General features: G+C 46.3%; 1 protein-coding gene across 2 annotated transcripts in view; it reads right to left on the bottom strand.

Moving 5' to 3' along the window:
- TGFBR3 (transforming growth factor beta receptor 3) overlaps window positions 1–25,303 on the bottom strand; it is a 210,524-nt gene that overhangs the window by 173,072 nt on the left and 12,149 nt on the right. For both annotated transcript variants that reach the window (XM_054721353.1, XM_008154716.3), the window contains exon 2: window positions 7,498–7,673. In XM_054721353.1, the coding sequence (XP_054577328.1) occupies window positions 7,498–7,585 (88 nt within the window). In that variant the 5' untranslated portion in view covers window positions 7,586–7,673. The remainder of the gene's footprint in view (window positions 1–7,497; window positions 7,674–25,303) is intronic.

Below are 25,303 nucleotides of genomic sequence, written 5' to 3' on the forward strand. Positions count from 1 at the left end.
GGGCACGGATCTAAAGGAGGCCTTTTACAGCCTTCACCCCTTCTGCTGCCAAGAACCCTGCAACAGAGCTTCGTGGCCGTGTCGGGGAAGCAAGAATGCAAATACGGAAGGCCCATTGCTTGGTGTGCCTTCAGTTCTGATGACTTGCATATGTCTCTTCTGAGGCCAAAGGGGTTTAATCTTGGTTCCAGGATGTCTCATTGGGGCTCCGCAATCAAACCCAGAGGTTCACTCATTCCACACTCAGGTTCTCCTCCACGGAGGCGGCGCGGGAGTGGCTGATGGGCTGGACGTGAGAGCCAACTGCCAGGATTCAAGTCCCAGCTCTGGGACTTTATACACATTATTAACCAAGTTGAGCCTCATTTTCCTTGCCTGTAAAATGCAGATAATGATAATAAAACTGATACCTACCTCACAGTTTATCTTATAAAGACAAAACAAGTGAGCTGGCAGAGAGCAAGCCCTGGGTAAACGGCAGCCTCCGTGCCGGGCACTCTTGTCTTTGAAGCTAATGAGGCCGAGTTCTCAGCCTCACTTTGTGAGTCCACAGTTTGAATTGTCAGATTAACAGTGTTTGCCTTTGGCTACAAGGGAATGGAAGAAGAGAGAATCCAAACCTCAAAATGATACCCACAAGCCTCACTCTGACATTCAAGGTCCTACACAATCTAGTCCCCTCCTTCCTTCCAAACAGACCTCTTGCCACATTGCCATACCAGTTTTCAGGTCGTCCATCCTTTAAAAACACCAAGCACCTATGTGCCATGTTCCGTGCTAGCCACGTTCTCCCATGTGGTCAACACGAAGCCTCCCTCTTTCTAGATCCCGCCTGACCTGCAAAGCAGACTCACACCTAGCGCTTCCACACAGCCGTCCCCAGCGGCTCTAACCCAGCAGGGCTTCCCCTCCTGACCCCTCAGAGGTCCTGTGGCTTTTATTCGGCATTCATCATCAGGGATCATTTAGCTATATGGTTATACTTTATATGCCAAGTAACAAGGGATGGATCTTACATTTGTTTATCTAGCCCTAAGCGGCCAGTACTTTACACTTATCAGGGACTCAGTAACTGATTTACTAGATGTTTCAAGATGGCACAGAGCAAACCCATTATCATTCTTTTTCAACAAACACCTTCCGATCAATACTCCCTCTAGCATTGAGACCTAAAGTCTCAATCTACAGACCTAGGCCAAGTAGGTTTATGGTTAAATCTGCCACTTGGATGTGTGACCTTGAGGAAGTCACCTCACCTGTCTGTGCTTCAGTTTCCTCCTCTGTAAATGCAGATAAACAAAGGACCTACACTTCCTAAGGCAGTTATGAGAATGAAATTGAGATAACACTTTGAACAGGGCCTGGCACACAGTAATTAATTAATTACTCTGTAAATAGTCAGTATTATTATCATTACTACTATCTCCTTGATGTTCAACTCACATGCAATGTCCCAAAAAGCATTTTGTAAAGTATGCTAGGCCTATGCAGAAAGCTACTAGGTATCAGCACATACAAAACATTTCTCCCTTCTTCATTCATAGGCTGTTCAAAAGGCATCTCCACTTCGGTGCTCCTGATCAGTTGCCTCATGTTGCTACAGAATCTGTAATTCTCCTGCACCTTCGATTTTACTGTACACCTCAGCAAGGCTTTGATTGCGTATACAACTCAAAGAAGTATTTACCATGGCTTGAAAGAGGAAGGAGGGCCTTAGGCAAAACCGATTCATTATCAAATACATCAAACTCACCACTTTACGATGAGGTACCCTCTTCAGTTACGTTTTCCCATCTGTCCCCAGTGTCCATGAAAGCAGAAAATTCTGCCTCAAACCCATTAGGTTTGATTATACATCTTATCATCAAAACAGCACATTTTCCATCAAGCCATTTCCCTCTCTCTACTACTACTTTTCAATGAGATTTTAATTAAGATCAGTTTTAATGCACAGGCTAAAAGGCAAATAACTCTTCAATCACGAGACAAAATGAAACCGCTGACAGAGAGAAAGGGCAGTTCAAATTCACACGCTGCCATTAAAAAAAAAAAAAGGAGAAACCAAGATGGCGGCATAGGTGAAACACCTAACCTGCAGCCGGGCACAACAATTTCAAAGGCACAACTAGAGGTCAGAACGGACATCGTCCAGAACCACAGGAGAGCTGGCGGACTGAAATGCCCACAGATGGGGGGAAGGAGAAGGCCACGGGGACAATCGGGGGAGCCGTAAAAACCTGAGGTATGGAGAAACTGGCGGAGACACGAGCACGCGCGCCTGCGGGGAGGATGGAGCCGGAGAGGAAGGGGCGGCTGACGGCCTGGCCGGCGTTCACTGGCAGGAAGGAGATAAAGGCTCCGGAGTGCGCTAAGCGCCGGCTCCGACTGCACTGAGCGCCAGTTCCGGGCGAAACCCTGGGAAGCCAGGCGCAGGCTGGGGGAATGAATCTGGGCTGTGGGGCGCAGGCACAGAGGAGCGGGGGAAGGCAGAGCTCCAGAGGCGCGCACGGGAAGGGGCGCAAAGGACGGACTGTTGCCTGCGCCACTGAACTGCCCTAGCGGGAAGGAGACATAAGCTCAGGACCGTGCTGAACCCCAGTTCCGACTGCACTGAACCCCAGTTCCGGGCGAATCCCTGGGAAGCCAGGCGCACGCTGGGGGAATGAATTTGGGCTGTGGTGGCGGAGGCACAGAGAAGCGGCGGCTCCAGACGCGCGCACTGGAAGGTGCGCAGAGGACGAACTTTTGCCTGCGCCACTGGGTGGCCCTGCTGGGAAGGAGACAGGGACGCCAGACTGCGCTGAGACCCAGTTCCAATTGCACTGAAGCCCAGTTCCAGGCGAGAATCTGGGAGTCCAGATTCATTAGGGGAGGGACTGGACTGTTTGGCAGTGGGCGAAACTCCAGGGCGCGTTTCTCTCAGAGGTGTTTGCAAGGAATACAGAGGGACACAGACACAGGAGCCTCATAGGGCGGGGCTGACAGGAAGCCAAGGTTGTAGGCTCCACCCTGTAGCTCCGCCCCAGCCAAGCTGAGCAGAAGCTTTTTCCTGCTGAGTGCCTCAGGTAGTGGCTGACCCACACTGCATTGGAGACCCAGAAACGAGGGCATCTAGTGGTTGGTGGGAGATGACACCAGATTTCAATCACTTGCATAAGGGAGGCATTCTAGAGGCAGACTCAGTGAGCGCCAAGGCATTGCTGCATCAAGACCCGGCCCACAAACATGTCTCCTGCACAGCAACTCTTCCTATATGGACAAAGAGGGTCCTCACGGCCAATTGGCCTGGAGGACAATTCCTCCCAGTGACACCAACAACAATCAAGACTTAACTGTACAAAGGAGGACCAAGATGGAGACATAGGGCAGCAGCCTGATCGTTGCCTACCACAACAATATTGAGACTACGACGGGAGAGCAGAGCAGACACCAGCCAGAAAGACCGGGGGGCTGGCTGAGCAGATGCTCTACAACTAGAATAAAAGAGAGGGGTACGCAGGATGATGCTGATGCCGGTGACCCAAAGTCCACACTTTAAGAACTATGGCTCAGGCGACACAATGGTGGCCAGGAACGTGCTCGGCGCAGTTCCCCCGGCGGTCTCCGGCTGAGGGGACGGCTCCACTCGCTGCCGAGCATGGACAGACGAGCCCCTGGGAGACATGGGGTGGGAGACTCCGTGCTTGCTGACCTCCGAGTCCTTCAAGAATCTCAATGCCCCGAAGTGGCCAGGTGCGCACGCTCAGCGACTGGCCACCGTTGCAGACCCAAGGGCCGACGCAGCGACACCAGACCAGCCCACCGCCGGGTACCGGGCACACCGGAGCCTTGCCGAGCCCGCCGCCCAACGAGTTCTGCGGCAGCCGCCCTGGAGCTCTGAGAAAATGACCGAAGGAATTGCTGAGAGGGAATTGACCAACAGGAATTGGGATCAAGAAGACGAAACCACGCTGAGACCCGAGTCCAGGCGAGCCTGCGAGCCTCTGGGCTCAGATGTGGTCACACGCCTCTGGGTCTAGGTGAGGCCTCACGCCCCTGGGTTTGGGTGAGGCCACGCACCCCTGGGTCCAGGTGAAGCTGGATTCCGGGTTCGGGTGAGGCCATGTGCCCCTGGGTCCAGGCGAATCTGAACCCTGGGTCCGGGTGAGGCCGTGGGCCCCTGGATCCGGGTAAGGCTGGGTCCCGAGTACGGGTGAGGCCGTGAGGCCCTGGATCCGGGTGAGACCACGCGACCAGGGGTCTGAGAGCGGTAACGCGCCCCTGGGTCCGGGTGGCTTCGTGCACCTAGGTCCAGGTGAGGCCACGTGCCCCTGGGTCTGAGAGAGGCCACGCACCCCTAGGTCCGGGCGAGACCATGTGTCCCTGGATCCGGGTGGGGCCTCGTGCACCTAGATCCGGGTGGGGCCGCGTGCCCCTGGGTCTGGGGGAGGCCAGGCGTCCCTGGGTCCGGGTGAGACCGTGTGTCCCTGGATCCGGGTGAGGCCTCGTGCGCCTAGGCCCGGGTGAGGCCACGTGCCCCTGGGTCTGGGGGAGGCCAGGCGTCCCTGGGTCCGGGTGAGACCGTGTGTCCCTGGATCCGGGTGAGACCTCGTGCACCTAGGCATGGGTGAGGTCACGTGCCCCGGGGTCTGAGAGGCCAAGCGTCCCTGGGTCCGGGTGCGACCATGTGTCCCTGGATCCGGGTGAGGCCGCGTGCACCTAGGCCCGGGTGAGCCCAAGTGGCCCTGGGTCTGGGAGAGGCCAAGCGTCCCTGGGTCTGGGTGAGACCATGTGTCCCAGGATCCGGGTGAGGCCTCGTGCACCTAGGCCCGGGTGAGCCCAAGTGGCCCTGGGTCTGGGAGAGGCCAAGCGTCCCTCGGTCCGGGTGAGACCATGTGTCCCTGGATCCGGGTGAGGCCTCGTGCACCTAGGCCCGGGTGAGCCCAAGTGGCCCTGGGTCTGGGAGAGGCCAAGCATCCCTGGGTCCGGGTGAGACCATGTGTCCCTGGATCCGGGTGAGGCCGCGTGCACCTAGGCCCGGGTGAGCCCAAGTGGCCCTGGGTCTGGGAGAGGCCAAGCGTCCCTGGGTCCGGGTGCGACCATGTGTCCCTGGATCCGGATGAGGCCTCGTGCACCTAGGCCCGGGTGAGCCCAAGTGGCCCTGGGTCTGGGAGAGGCCAAGCGTCCTTGGGTCCGGGTGCGACCATGTGTCCCTGGATCCGGGTGAGGCCTCGTGCACCTAGGCCCGGGTGAGCCCAAGTGGCCCTGGGTCTGGGAGAGGCCAAGCATCCCTGGGTCCGGGTGAGACCATGTGTCCCTGGATCCGGGTGAGGCCGCGTGCACCTAGGCCCGGGTGAGCCCAAGTGGCCCTGGGTCTGGGAGAGGCCAAGCGTCCCTGGGTCCGGGTGCGACCATGTGTCCCTGGATCCGGGTGAGGCCTCGTACACCTAGGCCCGGGTGAGCCCAAGTGGCCCTGGGTCTGGGAGAGGCCAAGCGTCCCTGGGTCCGGGTGCGACCATGTGTCCCTGGATCCGGGTGAGGCCTCGTACACCTAGGCCCGGGTGAGGCCACGTGCCCCTGGGTCTGGGAGAGGCCAAGCGTCCCTGGGTACGGGTGAAGCCAGATCCTGGGTCCGGGTGAGGCCGTGCGCCCCTGGATCCATCCGGGTGAGGCTGGGTCCCAGGCCCGGATGTGACCACGCGCCCCTTGGGTAAGGGTGAGGCCACGTGCCCCTTAGTCTGGGTGACGCCGTGCCCCTGGGTTCGGCCGAGACCAAACCAGAGGGAGTCGGACCTCCATTACCACCATTTGTCCACCATCCAGAGCTGAGGGGTCAGTGCTGACATGTACACATAAGGAACTACTGGACATTGAAATTGGGTCTCAAAAGAACTGTTGGTCCAGGGGGAAGCTCGCTACAGATTGATTCATTTGCCTGTCAGCATAACTATTATTGCTCGTCTCACATTCAGTTCTTATTAGTATATATCTAGTGACATATGATCTCGCTCATCTAGGGGAAATGATGAACAACATAGACTGAGGAACAAGAACAGAACCAGAAGCAAGGAGGCATCGATCGGACTATCGGGCCTCAGAGGGAGGATAGGGGAGGGTAAAGGGAGGGTGGGGGGAGGGGGAGAGTTCAACCAAAGGACCTGTATGCATGCATATAAGCCTATCCAATGGTTAAGTTCAACTGGGGTTTGGGGCATGCGTGGGGAGAGGGGTGGGATGGGAATGGAGGGATGAGGACAAATATGTGACACCTTAATCAATAAAGAAATTAAAAAAAAAAAAAAAAACAAAAAACCTAGCAACTTTCTCTCAAGATATCTGCAGCGAGGAAGACACCCTGCTTTCCAGTCTCATAAACCAAGTTCTGGAAACTGGCTTTTACTCCGTCGGTGCCGCTATATGACTACTAGTCTGGGTCTCCCGGAGCCCCCGGCGGTGGTCTGGCTTCTTCATTACAGCACAGAGGGTAAGAGCATAGATGTAAACCTTGGCTCCTCCGCTTCCCAGCTACATGACACTGTGCAAGTTACCTAATCTCTCCCTGTCTCATTCCATCATCTGTAAAAGGAGAAAAATAATCGAACCTACCTCAGCGTTGTGATGAACTGAGCTCATGAAATAAGAATATGCTATTCATTGTTATTATTCCATAGTTGTTTAGCCCAGTGCCTGGCTGTAGTGCACACGCAATAAATGGTAATTATCATTGTTATCATCTCAACTGTATGTGAATTCAATAGCCAAAACCAAGAGGCTAATCATTTGTCAAGTCAATGTGTTTCTTGTTGAGACCCAGCCAGTTTCAAGAACTGGTCCAACAAAACCATTTTATGTAGTCCATTAGAGAACAGACACGGAGCAAATGACAACAAAACAGAGCAAATTAAGCTTCCAAGTGTGTTAAGTAGCCCTGAGTGCCAACACTCAGACATTGATACGGAGGATCTGATATTCTTATTTAAGCAACGATGTTCCAACCGAGTCATTTGTTTCTTCTCATCTCCAATCTCATACTCTGATGTCAATTTCAGTACCTTTTAAAAAGTTAAAGATTTAAGTACCTGAAATAGACAAAATTAAATACCTTCTAAGCAGCCTATGCCGAGTGTGTCTCCTCCGTTTAGAAGAGCTATTTATTTTGTAATAAAGAACAGAAAGGCCTTCTTGAAATTCTTATTTAGGACAAGAAAACAAATGTAATCTATGCATGTAATAAAATTAAGTGGGCTTAAACCCCAGCTTATTGGTTCTCTACCCACCTCAACACTGAAGGTTAGTTAGGTATCCGAATCACTGACATTAGAATGTCTAGCACCAGTCTATCAAAATGTAACAGGCAAATAAACTACGTGTCTGTATAGAAATCAAATATTTTATTTCCCTGAAGAACATAAATACTCAAGTTTTGCATAAATGTCACATGCCCTAAATTTTCCTAAACTGAGGAAACATATATCCAAAAGAATGTAACAAACATGCAATTTAGATTATGCATCTTACCTGCTGTAGCTAAACAGGAACTCATTAGGGCAAACATGGCAATCACAAAATGAGGAGTCATTTTCATTTCTCCAAAAGTGTGTCCCATTCAGTCACCTCCACCAGCAGTTCTTCAGATTGAAATCTTTGCAAATCAGATGTGGCCTTAAAATCCTTCTTTCCAAGTGTCAAGTTGTCTGTAAAAATAAACATATTTCAAGAAGAAAACTTAATGCAGGAACTTCTTTTCATAAACACAGGTTAGGGTGAAATGAAGAACTTCTAAAGAGGTTAAGATAAATTTATCTTAAAAGATGCCAAAACAGCACTCAAGCAAACTGAGATGGGGGTGATAATTACTTACTAAAGGTTTTTATAGCAAATACTTTTGCAAAACCACATTTAGTTTTGACATTTTTTTCTAATTTTTTTTTGTTGTTGTTAACCCTCACCCGAGAATAGTTTTCCTTTTTTTTTTTTTTAAGAGAAAGTGGAAGGGAAGGGGAGAGACAGAGAGAGAGAAACATCGATGTGAGAGAGACACATCAATTAGTTGCTTCCTACATGCACTCCAACCAAGGCCGGGGATCGAGCCTGCAACTGAGGTATGTGTCCTTAACCAGAATCAAACCTGGGACAATTTCTTTAGTGTGAGGGCTGACACTCTCATCCACTGAGCCAGACTGGGTAGGACTATTGACATTTTAAGTCTTTAGTTTCATATAAAATTGTCAGGACCACAGAAGAAAAGCAAGGTGCACCTATGATATAACATACCAGTTATGTTGTGGCACTAAAGCAATCAGTGACACCTGATTCATGAATTCCCTAGTGCTAGCAAGAAAACACAGCCCGGCCATTGTGGCTCAGTGGTCGAGTATCAACCCATAGACCAGGAGGTCATAGTTTGATTCCCAGTCAGGGAGGCGTGCAGGAGACAGCTGATCAATGATTCTCTTTCATCATTGATGTTTCCATCTCTCTCCCTCTCCCTTCCTCTCTCAGAAATCAATAAAAACCTTTTTTTATAAAGAAGAAAATACAAATAGCTCTGACTAGAGACCCAATTTAATGTTAAGATGACAGTTATCACAGGGATCAAATTAAAATAGGTTTAGAATCAATTTGGAAAATAAAGAACCATTAAAAGGCAAGATTCCTATTTCAACTGTTTGCCAGCCTTCTAGCAGGAAAAAAAGACTTCCCTGTCTCTTAGCCCCATCTGAGACTACCTGGTTCCTGGACTAGAGGGTCCAGAGGTCCTTTCGAACATTTTCCAATCCATAGAACCTTGAATGGCAAGTTTTGTGGTAGTTTGCTTAACTTGACTCTCCTCCCTATGGTTCTAGAGGTTACCTCATTTAGTTATTTCCGGTCTTGTATCCCTGAGCCTGGCACAACCCACAAAAGCTGTCCAATTCGACAAACATTTATTGAGCACCTACTATGCTCCAAGCATTGTTTAAGACAGGGGTGAGGAAATCATTTGGTCTGGCCCTGCCAAGGCAACCACAGGCAGGACTCGAAATTCAATAAATCTAGGAGCTTTACTCATCCTATATAATAAAGAGGTAATATGCAAATTGACCATCACTCCAACATACAAGATGGCCACCCCCATGTCGTCAAAGATGGCTGCCCCCAGGTGTACACAAGATGGCCACCACAAGATGGCTGGCAGGGGAGGGCAGTTGAGGGGGGACCAGCCATGCAGGGGAGGGCAATTGGGGGGAACCAGGCCAGCAGGGGAGAGCAGTTAGGGGTGACCGGGCCGGCAGAGGAGGGAAGTTGGGGGGAACCAGACCTGCAGGGGAGGGCAGTTGGGGGGAACCAGGCCTGCAGGGGAGTGGTTAGGGGGTGATCAGGCTGGCAGGCAAAAGCGGTTAGGGTTAATCAGGCAGGCAGGCAGGCGAGCGGTTGGGAGACAGAAGTCCTGGATTGTGAGAGGGATGTCCGACTGCCCCTGAGGGGTCCCAGATTGGAGAGAGTGCAGGCTGGGCTGAGGGATACCCCCCCCCCAGTGCACAAATTTCATGCACCAGGCCTCTAGTAGCAATATAAATGTGTATTAAGTGAATCATATCAAACGAATGATGTTATAAATAGCCAAATGGCCCTTGGCAGAAAAAAGGTTCCCCACCCCTGGTTTAAGGACATGATTCCTTCTCATCAAGAATAACACCTAGATAAAAGCACAAACACCCTGCCTGATCAAAGGCCTGGGCAAGGCCAGATCAAGGTTTTCCAGGAACCATCTCAAGGTTGCTGGGGATTGCAACCTTGTTACTTTCACCCAGGAGATAGCACCACAGAACCAGCTTGCTACCTTCAGGGACAAAGCCAGCTTGGGCACTTGTAAGATACAGAACAAAAATATAAAAACAACGGCAAATTGAGTATTCTTAGCTCACTGCTATAAGTGTTAAGAGAAAGATATTTAAAATGGCTCTTTACAGTAGTAATGCTAATTTCCTATGAGGAATGGGGAGAGAAATAGGGTGGTTGTGTTTGCATGGGTAGCTAGTTAGGTATTAACAAAGGGGAGGGTTGAGCTAAACTGGCTAAGCCTGATTAGGTCAGGAAGCTACAGCTTCACAGACACCCCCAGGGACAGCCGCATCCTCCCCCAAAGGGACTGACTCCCCCAGCAGGCAGGAAAGACCTGCTTTCCAATCTCCCTGGGAATAACCGGGCTGGTTCACCCCATTACCAGGGGAAGGGATGAACAGGAAAGGGGAAATTCTTTTGCATGCGCAGTAGGAGCCAGATGAAGCAAACCTGAAGCATGCCCAATAGGAGCCAAAATGAGGATCATAAATGGGAAGAGTCTAGCCTGGGAAAATCTGGGGGAGGACTGGATAGGATAAGAGCACAGAACCCAGGAAATCCAGGAAAGGGATTCGACAGGGGGAAGGCCCAGCACAAGCCCACGAAAGAATTAGGATGGAGGTTGGTTCGTTTGAAAGAAAGCTTACCCCTTCCCAAACCCAAGGAGATGTAATCAAAGTTTAACGAAGACTCCGGGTAGCGTGTTCTCTCTCCGTAGAAGCCCCAGGCCAAGCACAGGGCCAAAAGTACCCTTCCAATAAACCTTGCCACCACACCTCAACTCCTCAATGCATGTATCCTTGAAATGCATTTTCTGCGATACCGTGTAAGAATCCTATTTCCAGCCCTGGCCGGTGTGGCTCAGTTGGTTGAGCACTGTCCTGTGCACCGAAGGGTCACTGGTTTGATTCCCAGTCAGGGCATTTATCCAGGTTGTGGATCCAGTCCCCGGTCAGTGCACATACACGAGGCAACCGATCAATGTTTTTCTCTCACACATCAATGTTTCTCTCTCCTCTCTCTTTCTCTCCCTCTCTCTCTCCTCTCCCTCCCTCCCTCCCTTCTTTTCTCTCTAAAAAAAGTCAATTTAAAAAAATAAAAAGAATCCTATTTCCAGACCTTGCCCAGGGCAGACCCGCCTTGGTCCCGATCCACCTACTGAAACAGTTGAAGGGCAGTGATGGGAGGGGAGAGGAGCCTTTTTCACTGAATTGCCATTTGAGTTTTATACCATTTAGGTTTTGAAAGTATTTCCTATGCAGAAATAATAACAATAAAGTTCTAATTTCTAAAGGAATTTCTTAGACACATCTTGAAACTAAATTATATATGCAAGAGGCACTTTGGTTCAATCTTAGTATATGATAGTAATTAAAAGCCTACTACGAGCCCAGCTGGTATGGCTAAGTGGACTGAGTGTCGTCCCATGCACCAAGAGGTCACCAATTCGATTCCTGGTCAGGGCACATGCCCAGGTTGCAGGCTGGATCACCAGTAGGAGGTATGCAGGAGGCAGCCGATTGATGTTTCTCTCTCATGGATGTTTCTATTTCTCTCTCCCTTAAACATTTTTTTAATCCTACTATGAATAGAATATGGATGGCAGTTAAAAGGCTGCCTAGGTTTGAGTCCACTCTGTCACCTACAAAACAGGTGCTGTTGGGCCGAGCTGGGCCGATTGTTCTCCATTCATGAACCTATCCTGTGGGTTAATTTGAAGATGTAGTGCACACACACAGCTCATTAATATATATTAATACTTAGAGTAGTACCAAACACATAATAAGCAATCAATAAGTATTAGCTATTACATCATTATTTGGCCATTCTTTGTGAGGTATACAGGGTGAGCAAAAGTAGGTTTATAGTTGTGGATATGTGAAACACGGGTTTAGTCTTGTATTATTATTTATTATTGTATTATTTTCCATACGAACAACTGCAAACCTACTTCTGCCCCACCCTGTAGTTATGCCTACAAAGTAAAACAACTGGGATGTGGTTATTTATGTAATTCTTAGCTAGTGTACAAGCAGTTCAAATCTTCTGTTTATTGAAAAATAAACATTTCAACAGACCCTAAAAGGAGATAAGCTAAAGAATGGAATCACTAAAATAACAAAACTGCCAGTCAAGTTGAGGCACAAATCACTGCTGCCAGAATGAACCTGTCTTGAAAACTGACTAAATTATAAAGTTAGAGGTCGTGAAATTGATGTCAATCATCCCTTGAAGTCCAACAGTTCTGTCACTGTAACTCCACATCCCCTCAGATGAAATGGAAGTCTCTTCTGTTACCTTAACAAACCAACAACAGCAAAGAGAATTTGTCCTTATTTTTTACCATCAGAAAATTAGATTTCCTGACTAAACTGATAAGAAAAACCGCCCCTAAAAAAAAAAAAAAAAAAATACACAAATGCTAAAGGCAATTTTCATAAAGCACAACTCCATAAAGAGATCTCCGAAGAAGATGGCTTCCCAGAGGATGTTTATGGAACACATAAACTGTGCCCAGCACGAGGCCTGTGGGAACCGTTAATGAGCTCATGTCACCCCCTCCCGCAGCTGCAGAGGGTCTGCGGGCCGGGCCGGTGCTCGTTAATCCCGGGGCTTACACCAGGTCTGAATAAACCTGTGGAAAAGAAAGGCAAACGGTTCTATTAAAAATATAGGCTGCAAATTGCTGACAAGAATATTGGGCAATTATTAAAATGCAGCAATTACAGATATAATAGAGCCAAGCTAAACAGTTTTGATGCCCAAAGGCAAACCACAGCAAGTTTACACCGGATCTTAAAACATCTCTGAGGAAATCCAGGACAAGTTGAAACTACACGCTGCTGCCTCTAACAAAGAAGGAACTTTTCCTCTTTTAGCTTAAAAGTCCCTCCATAATATAACTTATTCAAAAAGAAAATAAACCGCAGGGAGTTTTTGTCTAATCTCCCCAATGTGGTGACAGGATCCTAGGGCAGAAGAGAATAAAAAGGGAAGTGTATCATTCCCATTCAGTGGAACGCCAGTTTTGGCCCAGACTTGCACACATCGACGCCTTCGCACACAATTTAGGGGTCAGTTTCCCACCTGGAAGAAAGCTGGGTGATCGGTGGCTTCCAAAAAGTTATAGATTTGAAGTTAAACCAGGGAAACACAAACTCCCCATTCTTCTGTGAGGTTATATCACACGCAGTTTGCAGAGAGCAGGGACTGCCCACCTTGGTTTTCCTGACCTCACTGAACCTCCTGGACTTTATGAACTACATGCTTCCTTTAGAAATACAAATAGGGTACTCTGAGATCTTGAAAGAACAATTTAGGGTCTAGTCATTTTGCCCGAATTTCAAATGTGTTCTATCGAAGGGTGCCAGAACTTTTCGTAACCTCAACTGAACAGAAAAAACATTCTGAGTGAGTGCTTACTGGATTTTTTATTTTTTTAATCCTCACCCAAGGATGTGTTTTTATTGATTTTGAGAGAGAGAAGAAGAGAGAGAGAAAGAAACATCATCGATGAGAGAGAAAAACATGGGTCGATTGCCCTAGCCAGGTAGCTCAGTTGGTGAGAGTCATTCCGATACACCAAGGTTGTGGGTTTGATCTCCGCCCGCTCAGGGCACGTACAAGAAGCAACCAATAAATGTATAAATAAGTGGAATAACAAATTGCTGTTTCTCTCTCTCAAATCAATAAAAAAAAAGTTTAAAAAGAAAGAAACATCGCCGAGACCGGTTTGGCTCAGTGGATAGAGCGTCGGCCTGCAGACTCAAGGGTCCCAGGTTTGATTCCGGTCAAGGGCATGTACCTTGGTTGCGGGCACATCCCCAGTAGGGGGTGTGCAAGAGGCAGCTGGTCGATGTTTCTCTCTCATCGATGTTTCTAACTATCTCTCTCTCTCTTCCTCTCTGTAAATAATCAATAAAATATATTTTTAAAAAAGAAAGAAAGAAATATCAATCAATTGCCTCCCCCATGCACCCAGATGGGGGTCCAACCTGAAACCTAGGTATGTGCCCTGACTGGAAATGGAACTGGCAACCTTTTGTATGTAGGACGACGGTCCAACCAACTGACCCACTCAACCAGGGCTGGATTTTTTTTAAGATGAATGTGATACTAATTCTTCTAATTTAAGTTCCTCTATGTCTATATCTGAGACCATTAAACTGTGCATGCTGTCCCCACATTCCCTATTGACCCAACAGAGTGCACGGGTGAGGACCAAGAGTAGCTGAAAGACCCCTACCCAAACAAGTCCTGGAAACCATCATGGGTTAAACCAATGTTCAGGAAGAACTGGTTGGGCACAGTACTCCCTGGGTCAACCAGGGTGTTTTCTAAAAGAGATCTTATTCTATCTTAGAGGAAATACATAGCAGAATGATGTCCGGCAGCAAGCTAAAAGCCAGCAATAAAAACTACTAACTTCCCCTAGATAGCTAACACAACTGGCTATATATACATGAGGTTATTCAAAACCAAAACTTACAGCCAATCAAGTTCTCAATTGAAAGAATTAGCATGTTAAAGATATATGAACAGCTTTTAAAGTTGGAAGAGGTCAAGATGATGTCATTGAAGAGGAGCCAATCCTCACGACTAGCACTTGCCCAAAATAATATGGCAGAGTTAGCACTCGAAACCGGGTATGTCCATGACCAGCACTGTACCTCCCAGCTCCAGGTCTGTTGCCACAAACTAGGAACTACTTTCTCCCCCTCAATGTTCAATCTCTGAAACCAGAACGCTTTCCCAAGAGAGAGGGAAAAGCCTGCCATGGCTGCCCTCAGACAATGGCATTTCCATGTTGACATATGCGCTCAGCACAAATCATTACTGATCACAAACTGACTTGACCTCAGGACTGTGGGTGGCAGCTATAAATAATAAACAGTCCTTGGTAATGCTGCACTCCAAGGTCTTTGAAACTCCAAAGGACAAGATGAAGCACAAACCTATGCACTGTTATATCTTAACATTAAAACTGTTCATACCCCCAGCATCATAATAAAAGGCTAATATGCAAAGGGTCATCATGCCGTCACACCTTAACGCCGATCAGCAGGGACCTGAGGTTGCCTGGCACCGGGCCAGGGCGGGAGACCTGAGGCTGTGCCCTCTCCCCAGTGGGGCTTGACGAGGGCCCTGAGGCCATGACCCTGCCCAGCGGGGCTTGACGGGGGACCTGAGGCTGCGCCCCCTGACCCCAGCACTAGGGCCGGGGGACCTGAGGCCACGCCCCCCTGAGGCCGTACCCCCTGCCCCGGTGCTGAGCCAGGGGACCTGAGGTTGCACCCCCACCCCGGCGCCGGGGCTGGAGGACCTGAGGCTGCGCCCCCTGTTCTGGTGCCGGGACATAAGGCTGCGTCCCCCACCCGCCGGGGCTTGACAGGGGTAGGGCCAGCTGGGTCTTAGTGTCGCCCAATGGGGGTGGGGCCAGCTGGACACTTCTATTATAGAGAAAGGGAAAATAGCAATATTAAAATATTTCTTCTAATTAATTCCCTTTAATGTGCACGAATTTCGTGCACTGGGCCACTAGTCAGGAAAATATTCAACAAATTTGAAGATCTTAAAGACAGGGACATATCCAGTGGAATAAAAACATCACCACTCTCTAAACTCAAATAGCAAATAACACCTGAGTTTCTCGTACTGTAACATAAAATGGTTTTCCTACAAATCATTAAAATGTTTTTAGTCTGCCATGTCAGCAAATTTTTTGGAGAAAAAGATACTGTGAAGTCTGCAAATGGTTAAATAAAAGCTGGTGGAGGAATTGTTCTGAAGGCTATTCAACCTGTTATTCAGGGAACTCAGAAAAGAAGCAGGATGGATGACATCAATATCTAGCTGGGCAGCTGTAAAAAGGGGTGTAGCACAGGATGTAGAACAGATACTGTTGTTTGTCTGATGACATTTGGATGCCCTTCAGGACCTGTACACAGAGAAAGCAAAGCCACCTCACTGAGTCACAACAGCAACTCTCAGGTTTCTCTACTACACAGAGAAACTGAGTAATTCCAAATCCCCATTTTCAATCAGAGTTGGCACAAGGTGGGGACAGGTCCTGGCTTTGGAGAAGAAATCTCTGGAATCGCATTTAATCACAATCAATATTCAACAAATATGCCTGGCCACCATAACTCAGTGGTTGAGCATCAACCTGTGAACCAGGAGATCACAGTTCGATTCACGGTCAGGGCATGTGCCTGGGTTGCGCTTGATCCCCAGTGTGGGTTGTACAGGAGGCAGCTGATCAATGATTCTCCCATCATTCATTGATGTTTCTATCTCTCTCTCCCTCTCCCTTCCTCTCTGAAATCAATAAAACTATATTTTAAAAAATACATTGAACAAATATTTTTTACTGAGCCAGGCACCGTTGAAGATGCCAAGAATATAACATGGAAAAAAAGGAGCCAAAAATCCTGCCCTCATGGAGCTTATATTTTAGTAAAAGTAACCCCATTTATTACATAAGACAAGATATTTAATATCCAGCACATCATTTCTTCCTTCAACAAATCGTTATTTATTGCTTACTCCATGCCAGGCAATGGGAATATAATGGCCAAAGTGACATGTTCTTTGTCCTCACAGGCTTAAAGATGGGATAAACAATCACAAATATGTAACTGCATGCTATAAGAACTCTAAAGAGGTAACAGAGACTTGGCCGACAGCAAATGCCCTCTCACTGCAACAAGACTTGATGGAGATGTCTTGCACCCATGATCCGGGGAACTGGGGTCTAGGATATCTAAATCCAGCCTAGCACCAGGAATGCTCAGGGCCTACTCAAGAAGGCAAATAATCCTCTCCACTAATATTTACAGGGTAAAACAAGATGGTTGTTAGAGTATTAAATTTGACAGTAAAATAGTAGTCAAGTTTTCAGACTAATTTAAATTGGCCAATCAAAATAAGCAAATACTCTAGAAAAATCAATTGCACTGGACAAAAAAAGCTGTTCCTAAAGTGTTAACTAAAATTTTTATTGGTAGTTCATCTCATGGTAAAATTGTGTAACGTATAATGAACCTAAAGCAGTCACATTTAGTGCAAAAAAGTAAAATTTAAAAGCTATCAAGATTACAGCATATAATTTCCAAAAGCCTCCCAATATTTAAACCAAAAAAGAGGGAGAGTAGAAGAATATCATGTAAGGAAAAATATCCTGTAAATAAATTACATCTAGAAAATTTTTACTTTAGAAAATTAACTTTCATTTGTAATGCTAACAGCAAGTCACCCAGGTAAAACATACATGGTGTCAAAACAAGCCAAAGGAAAATCATTTGGGCAAAAAAATGAAAAAGGATCGCAAGTCAAATTTATAGAAAATATTCCTTTATTAACTTTTGGTCGAGAATATGTTTGTATATTTTCAGAAAACAACTCCGAGACCATGTGGATTCCTGCAACAGAGAGGAATTGACAGGAGTGCTCCAGCCATGAAGTCAGAAGAGAAACAGTCCGGAGATGGAAGACGCTGACGATGCCTTGCCATACTAGCAGTCAGCAGATATGCGTCACTGCAGATTGCCCAGGACCAAACCAGAGAGGGTCGGACCTGCATTACCACCATTTGTCCACCATCCAGAACTGAAATATCATTGCTGTTATGAACACATAAACAACTGCTGGACATAGAAACCGGGACTCAAAAGAACTGTTGGCCCAGAAAGAAACTCACTATAGACTGATCCATTTGCCTCTCAGCATAACCATTATTGCTTGTCTCATTTTCGGTTCCTATAAGTGTATTCCTAGTATCACATGAGCTCACTCACCTAGGGGAAAAGATGAACAACATAGACTGAAGAACAAGAACAGCATTGATCAGACTGTCAGACCTCAGAGGGAAGGTAGGGGAGGGAGGGGACAAGGGAGATAGATCAACCAAAGGACTTGTGTGCTTGCATATGAGCCTAACCAGTGATCACGGACAACAGGGGAAGGGGGGCTTGCGTGTGGGGGGGGGGGTTGGGAAGGGAACGGGGGGAGGGAGTTGATGACAAATATGTGATACCTTAATCAATAAATAATTTTTTTAAAAAAGAACTCTAAAGAAAAAAAGATCTGCTAACTGAAAGATAAGAAAAGGGTTAAAAGGTCAGCTAAGGAATGACTTTATAGGAAGAGGAACCATTACAGGTCCCTGTTGGGGAGGGAACATGGCTGCAAAGCCAAAAGGACAGGAAAAAGGTTCAAGAAAGGGTTTAAGCAGAGAAGTGATGCGATCCCATTGGGTTTTTTTAAATTTCCCTGGTACAGGGCACTGTGAAAAACAGTATGGAGGTTCCTCAAAAAATTAAAAATAGAACCACAATACGATCCAGCAATTCCACTTCTGGGTATATGTCTAAAGGGAATGAAATTACTATGCTGAAGAGATACCTACATCCTTATGTTCACTGCAGCATTATTTACAATAACCAAGACATAGAAACAACCTGCAACCATCAGCAGATGGACAGATAAAGAAAATGTGGTGTGTATATATAATGGAATACTATTCAGCCATAAAAAAGAAAAAAATCCTGCCATTTGCAAAAACATGAATGGACCTTGTGGCCATTATGCTAAATTAAATCAGACAGAGAAAAATGCTGTATGATCTCACTTATATGTGGAATCTAAAAAAACTCAACTCATAGAAACAGAGAACAGACTGGTGGTTGCCAGAGGTGAGGGGTAGGTAAAGGGGAAATGGGTGAAAGTGGCCAAAGGGCACACACTTCCAGTTATAAGATAAGTAAGTTCTGGGGATAATGACTGTCATTAGCAATACTGTACAGTATATTTGCAAGTTGCTGAGAGTAAATCTTAAAAGTTCTCATCACAAGGAAAAAAAACATTTTCAACTATGTGAGGTGATGGATGTTAACTAAGCTTATTGTGGTATCATTTTGCAATATATACATATATCAAGTCATTACATTGTATCCTTTAAACTTATATATTATGTCAAGTATATCTCAATAAAACTGGAAAAAATAAAAATAAATAAAGATTTCCCTGGGTACTGTATGGAGAACACACTGAAGAGAGTCCAAAGTACATGGAAGATTAGTTAAGACTCTTACAGCAGGTCAGACAAAAAAGGAGGTTTAGATCAGAATGGAGCCTAAGTTTCTTCACTTGTAAGACGATAAAAAAAAATAACCTTAGCCCTAACGGGTTTGGCTCAATGGATTGAGCGTCGGCCTGCGGACTGGAAGGTCCCAGGTTCAATTCCGGTCAAGGACATGTACCTTGGTTGCAGGCACATCCCCAGTAGGAGGTGTGCAGGAGGCAGCTGATTGATGTTTCTCTCTCATCGATGTTTCTAACTCTCTATCCCTCTCCCTTCCTCTCTGTAAAAAATCAATAAAATATATTTTTTTAAAAATTAGCCTTACTTACATCACAGGGTTGTTGCAAGAATCAAATGAGATTGTAGATGTAACAGTATAAAAGTTATCACTATTTATAATTAGCAGTTAACTCTACCAAACAGATTTTTTTTCCTGAAGCCTAAAATTAATTAAAGTCCCAATATTCAGTGGCTGCCAGTGGCAAGGAAAACACAAAAATTACTCTTGAGCCTGGCCAGCATGGCTCAGTGGTTAAGCATCGACCTATGAACCAGGCCATGGCTCGATTCCCAGCCAGGGCACATGCCTGGGTTGTGGCTCAATCCCCAGTAGGGGGCGTGCAGGAGGCAGCCAATCAATGATTCTCTCTCATCATTGATATTTCTACCTCTCGCTCCCTCTCCCTTCCTTTCTGAAATCAATAAAAATATATTAAAAGAAAAAAAGATTACCCTTGAACTACCTGTACTTGAGGGATGGAATTCCACATGAACACCCACTGGGTAAGGAGGCAGGAGGCACAGAGGGCACAGGGTATGCAGAGAAGCTGGACTCCACTCTACCCTGCACCTCCAGGCCTGTTCCACCCTCGCTCCTGGCTGAGAGTGTGACTAACACATCTCTGGCCGCAACATCCTTAGTTTCATTGGGGCTGACCTTCAATCAGTCCTTAAAAGCCCTCTGTCTATCCCAAGCACAACAGACCTCAGTGCCCAAGCAAAATACAGCACAAAGGGGAGAGTGCGCATGAATACATTTTACAAGGTTGTTTTGTTCAGGTCCACAAATGAGGACAGATTTTTCACTCACCCTTGCAATAGTCCAAGAACCACCTTTCACGTTTAATATTTTTGCATCCAAAGATTTTTGTTACTTATAATTTTAAGCCAGATTTAATAGAGAACTGTATTTGAGGGTTCCAACATGGCATACCCAGATGTGTTACACTGAAGTCATTTAGCCTTATCACCCCTCATCTGTAAAATGATAATGATACTTTGATTATAATATGATCTAGAATATGGGTAAAACAATACCTGGCCCACACAGTGCATTTTTTTAAAAAAATAAGAGTCATTGAAGCTTTTATGGTTAAAACACATCTAGACTTTCAAAAAAACAAGCAAACTACTAATAGTGAGATAATATAGTTAGTTTACATCAAAATTTGTATTAATTTGGGATTTAGACTTTACCCACTGGAATTTCAACAATTCCTTCTATCACCAAAAGATAATGATTCCAAACTCAATACAAGATATGAGTCCTAAAGTTAGTTAGAATATGGAAAAGTTCCTAAGGGGCGGTACAGCTACTGCCTCCGCTTCCCTGGTGTAAGTTACAAGGATCGGGCTGCAGGCCCTACTTAGTTCTACCTTATGATTCCCAAATTAGCTTAGGGGTTTAGTCCGGCGCTGTGGAACTCAGCCTGGCGCTGCCACCAAACCAGCCAAACTGCCTGGAGTGAGGAATCAGCCATCACCATACAGGCTTATTAAATCATGGGGCTGCAATTATTCCAGCCCAACTCAGCAATCTGAATATTCTCAGGACACCCATCAGCATCCCTTAGGCCAGTGACGGGCAACCTTTTGAGCTTGGTGTGTCAAACTTCGCCAAAAAACTGAGCATAACTCCGGCTGTGTGTCACTTTGAGGAAAAAACATTATTTCACGATATTTATAGTTTAAATAACATAAATGTATAATTTATAGTTTAAATAACATAAATGTATTATGTTAAATAACATAAATGTATAACAATTATATATAATTGTATTTAATAAACCTCAGCGGCCGCGTGTCATCAGAAATGGCTACGCGTGTCAGTGCTGACACGCGTGTCATAGGTTCGCCATCACTGCCTTAGGCCCTCGCAAGCACCAGGCCATTAAAAAAGCTTTTGGGAAGCAACATCTATTAGACCTCCAGTAGACTTTGTACAGATATATAGTAATTTACTAAAATATATGACTCACATGTTTATTTATATTCATAGGAATGCTGCAAATATATGAATTTAGAATAAATGCTCCAACAATCGACTAACTTGCTAATTACCACTAAGTATACTAGTAATACTTTTATTTATCTCACCGACTTCTAATATAAAATTTTTTCTCTTGTGTGGGGGTACTTCCTCAACAGATACATTTCAATTATTTAACTGATATTATTTGGTAAGGAAAGGGCTCAGCAGGCCAAGCATGTGAAACTTGAAGAATTAAAACCCTTCACGTGGCTGTTGGATGTTGCAAGCTTAGTCCAACCTCATCCTCTGCATGGTCCAACCACGCTCATCTCCATCCGGCTCCACCAAAGGCCAAGCACTTGCTTCCAGAAGCAATGCTCACCGTGTTGGACCTCAGTGACCCTCTGTGGTCCCCCTAACACGGCCTCTTTCTAACCCGTCAGGTCTCAGGTCTGTGTCCAAGCGTTACTCCTTAAGGAAGCCTCCTCTGGCGCTCTCAGATGAAATTAAACGTGGACACCTGGAATGCCGTGCGCGTCAACCCTGCAGGCAAACCTTCCTGTAACTGGTTTCTTCCGGGTGTGGCTTTCCCACTCCCTGTTCACTCCAGCAGGAGGGCTCACAGTCTACCCAGCTCAGGTTGGTCAGAGCAGATATCTGCTAAAGGTATCATGCTGTGCACTTTACAATGAAAAGTAGTATGGAACAATGCTGAATTACCAGAACGTTTCCCAGTAAGTAAAAGATAAACCAACAAATGAGAGCTTTGTCTAAGAAAGAACCTATACCCCAGGCAGCCTCGAAGGAACAGGACAGGTGGGAGTTCTGGCATCAATGTGTGTCACAAGCTCAGACAAGTGACTTCATCCTGGGCTTTAATTTCTTCATCTCTAATGTGAAGCGATTAAACAAGAAATCTTTTACCCTGTACCTTATTTGGAATTGCCATTAAATGGGCTATCAACTAATTCTGAGTCCCTCCTATAAAATGAGACTTCAAACTCACTGGTGGAAATTTGAAATGCATAACCATGTAATGGCTAGCAGGAGCTGGAAAGTATCATTTAAGAAAAACATTCAATTTGACGACACAACTGTGCATAAAATGCAGGCATCCTTGTTTCATCCAGTACTGCTTTCTCGTGCTTCGCAGGTACAGTTTTTTTTGCAAATTGAACGTTTGTGGTAACCCTGAGTCAAGCAAGCCTATCATTTCTCCAATAGGCTCAGATGACGGTTAGCATTTTTTAGCAATCAAGTATCTTTAAATTAAGGTATGTACATTGTGGTTTTGGACATAATGCTATTCCACACTAAATAGACTACAGTATAGTGTTAACTTTTGGGAAACAAAAAAATTGTGTGATTCATTATTGCAATATTCTCTTTACTGTGGTGGTCTGGAACCAAACCCATAGTACGCCCATGTACTAATACATTAGCTATTTTTAACACATATTTTATATAAACAAAATTATTTAAATTAATTATCTTGTGAGTGATGTAAGCACACACAAAACCTGAACCATGTCAGATCTACCCATTTTATCAAAACTGCCATAATTATTCTATTCCTCAAAACTCCATGAGTTCTACTTGTTCCACTCACCTCATTCCAAAAGCCAGTTCTGATTTTCCCCATCCCACTGTGAACACTAACTCTTTGCCATTTTATGTATAATTTGTTCCATGTTAAATTCTACTCAACGCCAACTCAGAATGTTAGAATAGATACCATCTACTCCAACCCTTTAATTTTACAGATTAGCAAAACCAAGAATTAGAAAGGCTCAACCAGTGGCCCACGTTCCCCTGCTAGTTAGTAGCACAGCCGAGGCCGGTCCACGTGCTGCTTTGTAATTATTCTGTGGTTGTTCGTGTGTTTACACCACATTCACCTTCCTATTAGAGACGAACACCTGCTTTCCTCTTCTCACCTCACGCAACACCTAGCTACCATCTGCTGAGCACCGACTGTGGTTTTCATAATCTCTCATGTCATCCTCTCAACAACCCAAGGAGAGAGATGTCCTTTACTCCCCTCTGCAGTGAGGGAAGTGAGGCTTTGCGATGCTACACAACCCCAAGGTCACCAGCTAACCCGTCCTGGCTCCAGGAGCGGAGCCCAGGCCTGATTCCACAGCCCACGCTCTGAACCACAAACAGGAATTCCTCCAGCTCTCCGCCCAGGCCCTGCACAGACCCTCTGGTGGTGCAGTGCGATCAGATCTAACATGAGGGATGTCATTTCATTTTGAAACCGGGGAGGCAAGGCTCAATCAGCAGTTTTAGTTTCCCTTATTCATTCACTCAACAAACTCTTACTAGCACCTACCTTGTTTCTGACACTGTTCCGGGAGCTGGGACGGGACACGGGGAACTAAACATGACACTGTTGTCATGGAGTTTACCTTCTGAAGGGGGAGGCAGACCACAAATATATAACGTGTCAAATGGTGGTAAGTCCTATGAAGAAAAATAAAGCAGGCTAAGGAGAAAGAGTGATGAGAGGAAGGATGTTGTTTTAGACAGAGTGGTCAGGGAAGGGGTGGTAGCGTAATTTACAATAAGAAATACATATTTGGTGGTCCTCCCTATTTCTGGCACAGAGCTGATAAAACTTTAGGAACCTCCTAAGTGATGAGAGGAATAAAGGTGTCTTATGTTACTGAGGTGGCTTCTGAACCCCCGCTTAAAGAGGGGGCCAGTTGCCAGGAGAACTAACCACGTATTTGGAGGAGAATAGAGGGGCTGGAGGATAAATCAATGGCCGAGGGGCAGTGATTTTATCCATCATTCTTACATGAGGAAGCTCCTATAAAAACCTAAAATGGTGAGATTCGGAGAGCTTCTGGGTTGGTGAACCACCTGGAGATGCAGGAGGAGTGGTGCTTAGCGAGAGCAGGGAAGCTCCGTGGCCTTTCCCCACCCCTTGCCCTACACGACCCTGCCATCTGGCTGTTCCTGAGTTACATCCTTTTATAATAAACCAGTGACCTGGTGGGTAAAATGCTTCTCTGAGTTCTGTGAGCCACTCTAGCAAATACATCGCTCCTAAGGAGGGGGCAGCTGACCTCCAACCCAGAGCCCGCAGGTCAGGGGCACAGGCTCGAACCTGTGTCTGAAAAGGACTGAGCCCTGAAACTGTGGAATCTGAGGCTATCTCCTGGCAGACAGTGATAGTGTCAGAATGGATTTGCGTTCCTGGACGCCCTGCTGGTGTCTGAGAATTGCTTGATGGTGTGGGGGCAACACCCCTCCCACACAGTGGAATTGGTGACCGGAAACCTTTTTAGAAGGCCTCTCAGATGAGGTGACATTTGAGCAGAGAGGTGAGAGACACAGCTATGACAGTATCTGATGGGAAAACATCCCAGGCAGTGGGTGGCAAGTGCAAAGGCCCCGCAGGGAGAGTACACTTGGTGTGTTCCAGGAGCAGAAAGTGTGGGATGCCACCCCCAGCTGAGATGAGTTCAAATCCCTGCCTTGCTTCTTCCTAGTGGTGTCACTGTGGGCAACTTCCTAAACACCTCCATGCCTCATCTGTGAAGTAGAGGTAATGATTCTATTTCCCTAATGGGGTTGTTACGAGGATTAAGTGAGTTAATAACATGTGAAAGCACTTAATACCTACTATGGCCTTAGGGTCCAGGAAATAGTAGCTATGATTTTTGACTAGGTCATTGATAATTTAGCTCCAATCAAGACCATTTATTTTCAATTTGATAGTTTTGAGCCCCAGGATTCAATTATGCTGCTGGCTTTGTACATGGCCAATCGCTTCCTCCGAAGCCTTTGGCTTCCTTGGCTGGGCCTCCTGTCCTGATGAGGTGGGCTCTCTGGGAACCACACTGATGTCATCACGAAGAGCAGAAGAGCGGGAAGCAAACCACTCTGACATCACTGTTACCCTATATAAGTTAGCTCTTCCTCCACATCAGATGCTGCTTCAAAAGTCACACCGACTGGGCCTTGGATGTACCCCTGGCTGCACAGGTCTGAATCCCAGCAGCGCCTCCTCACTGCAGCTCTGACAGAAGGAAGCAGTCATTTCCTCTGCAACCCTCTGTCTTGAGAAGGGTTAAAACGTCTCTTCAAAATCAAGATAGTAATTTAATTTTTAAAAAATCCTTTCTCCGGTGTCCTTTCTGTCTAAACTTCCCATT

Source organism: Eptesicus fuscus, chromosome 9 (genome assembly GCF_027574615.1).
Source record: "Eptesicus fuscus isolate TK198812 chromosome 9, DD_ASM_mEF_20220401, whole genome shotgun sequence".
Taxonomy (NCBI): domain Eukaryota; kingdom Metazoa; phylum Chordata; class Mammalia; order Chiroptera; family Vespertilionidae; genus Eptesicus; species Eptesicus fuscus.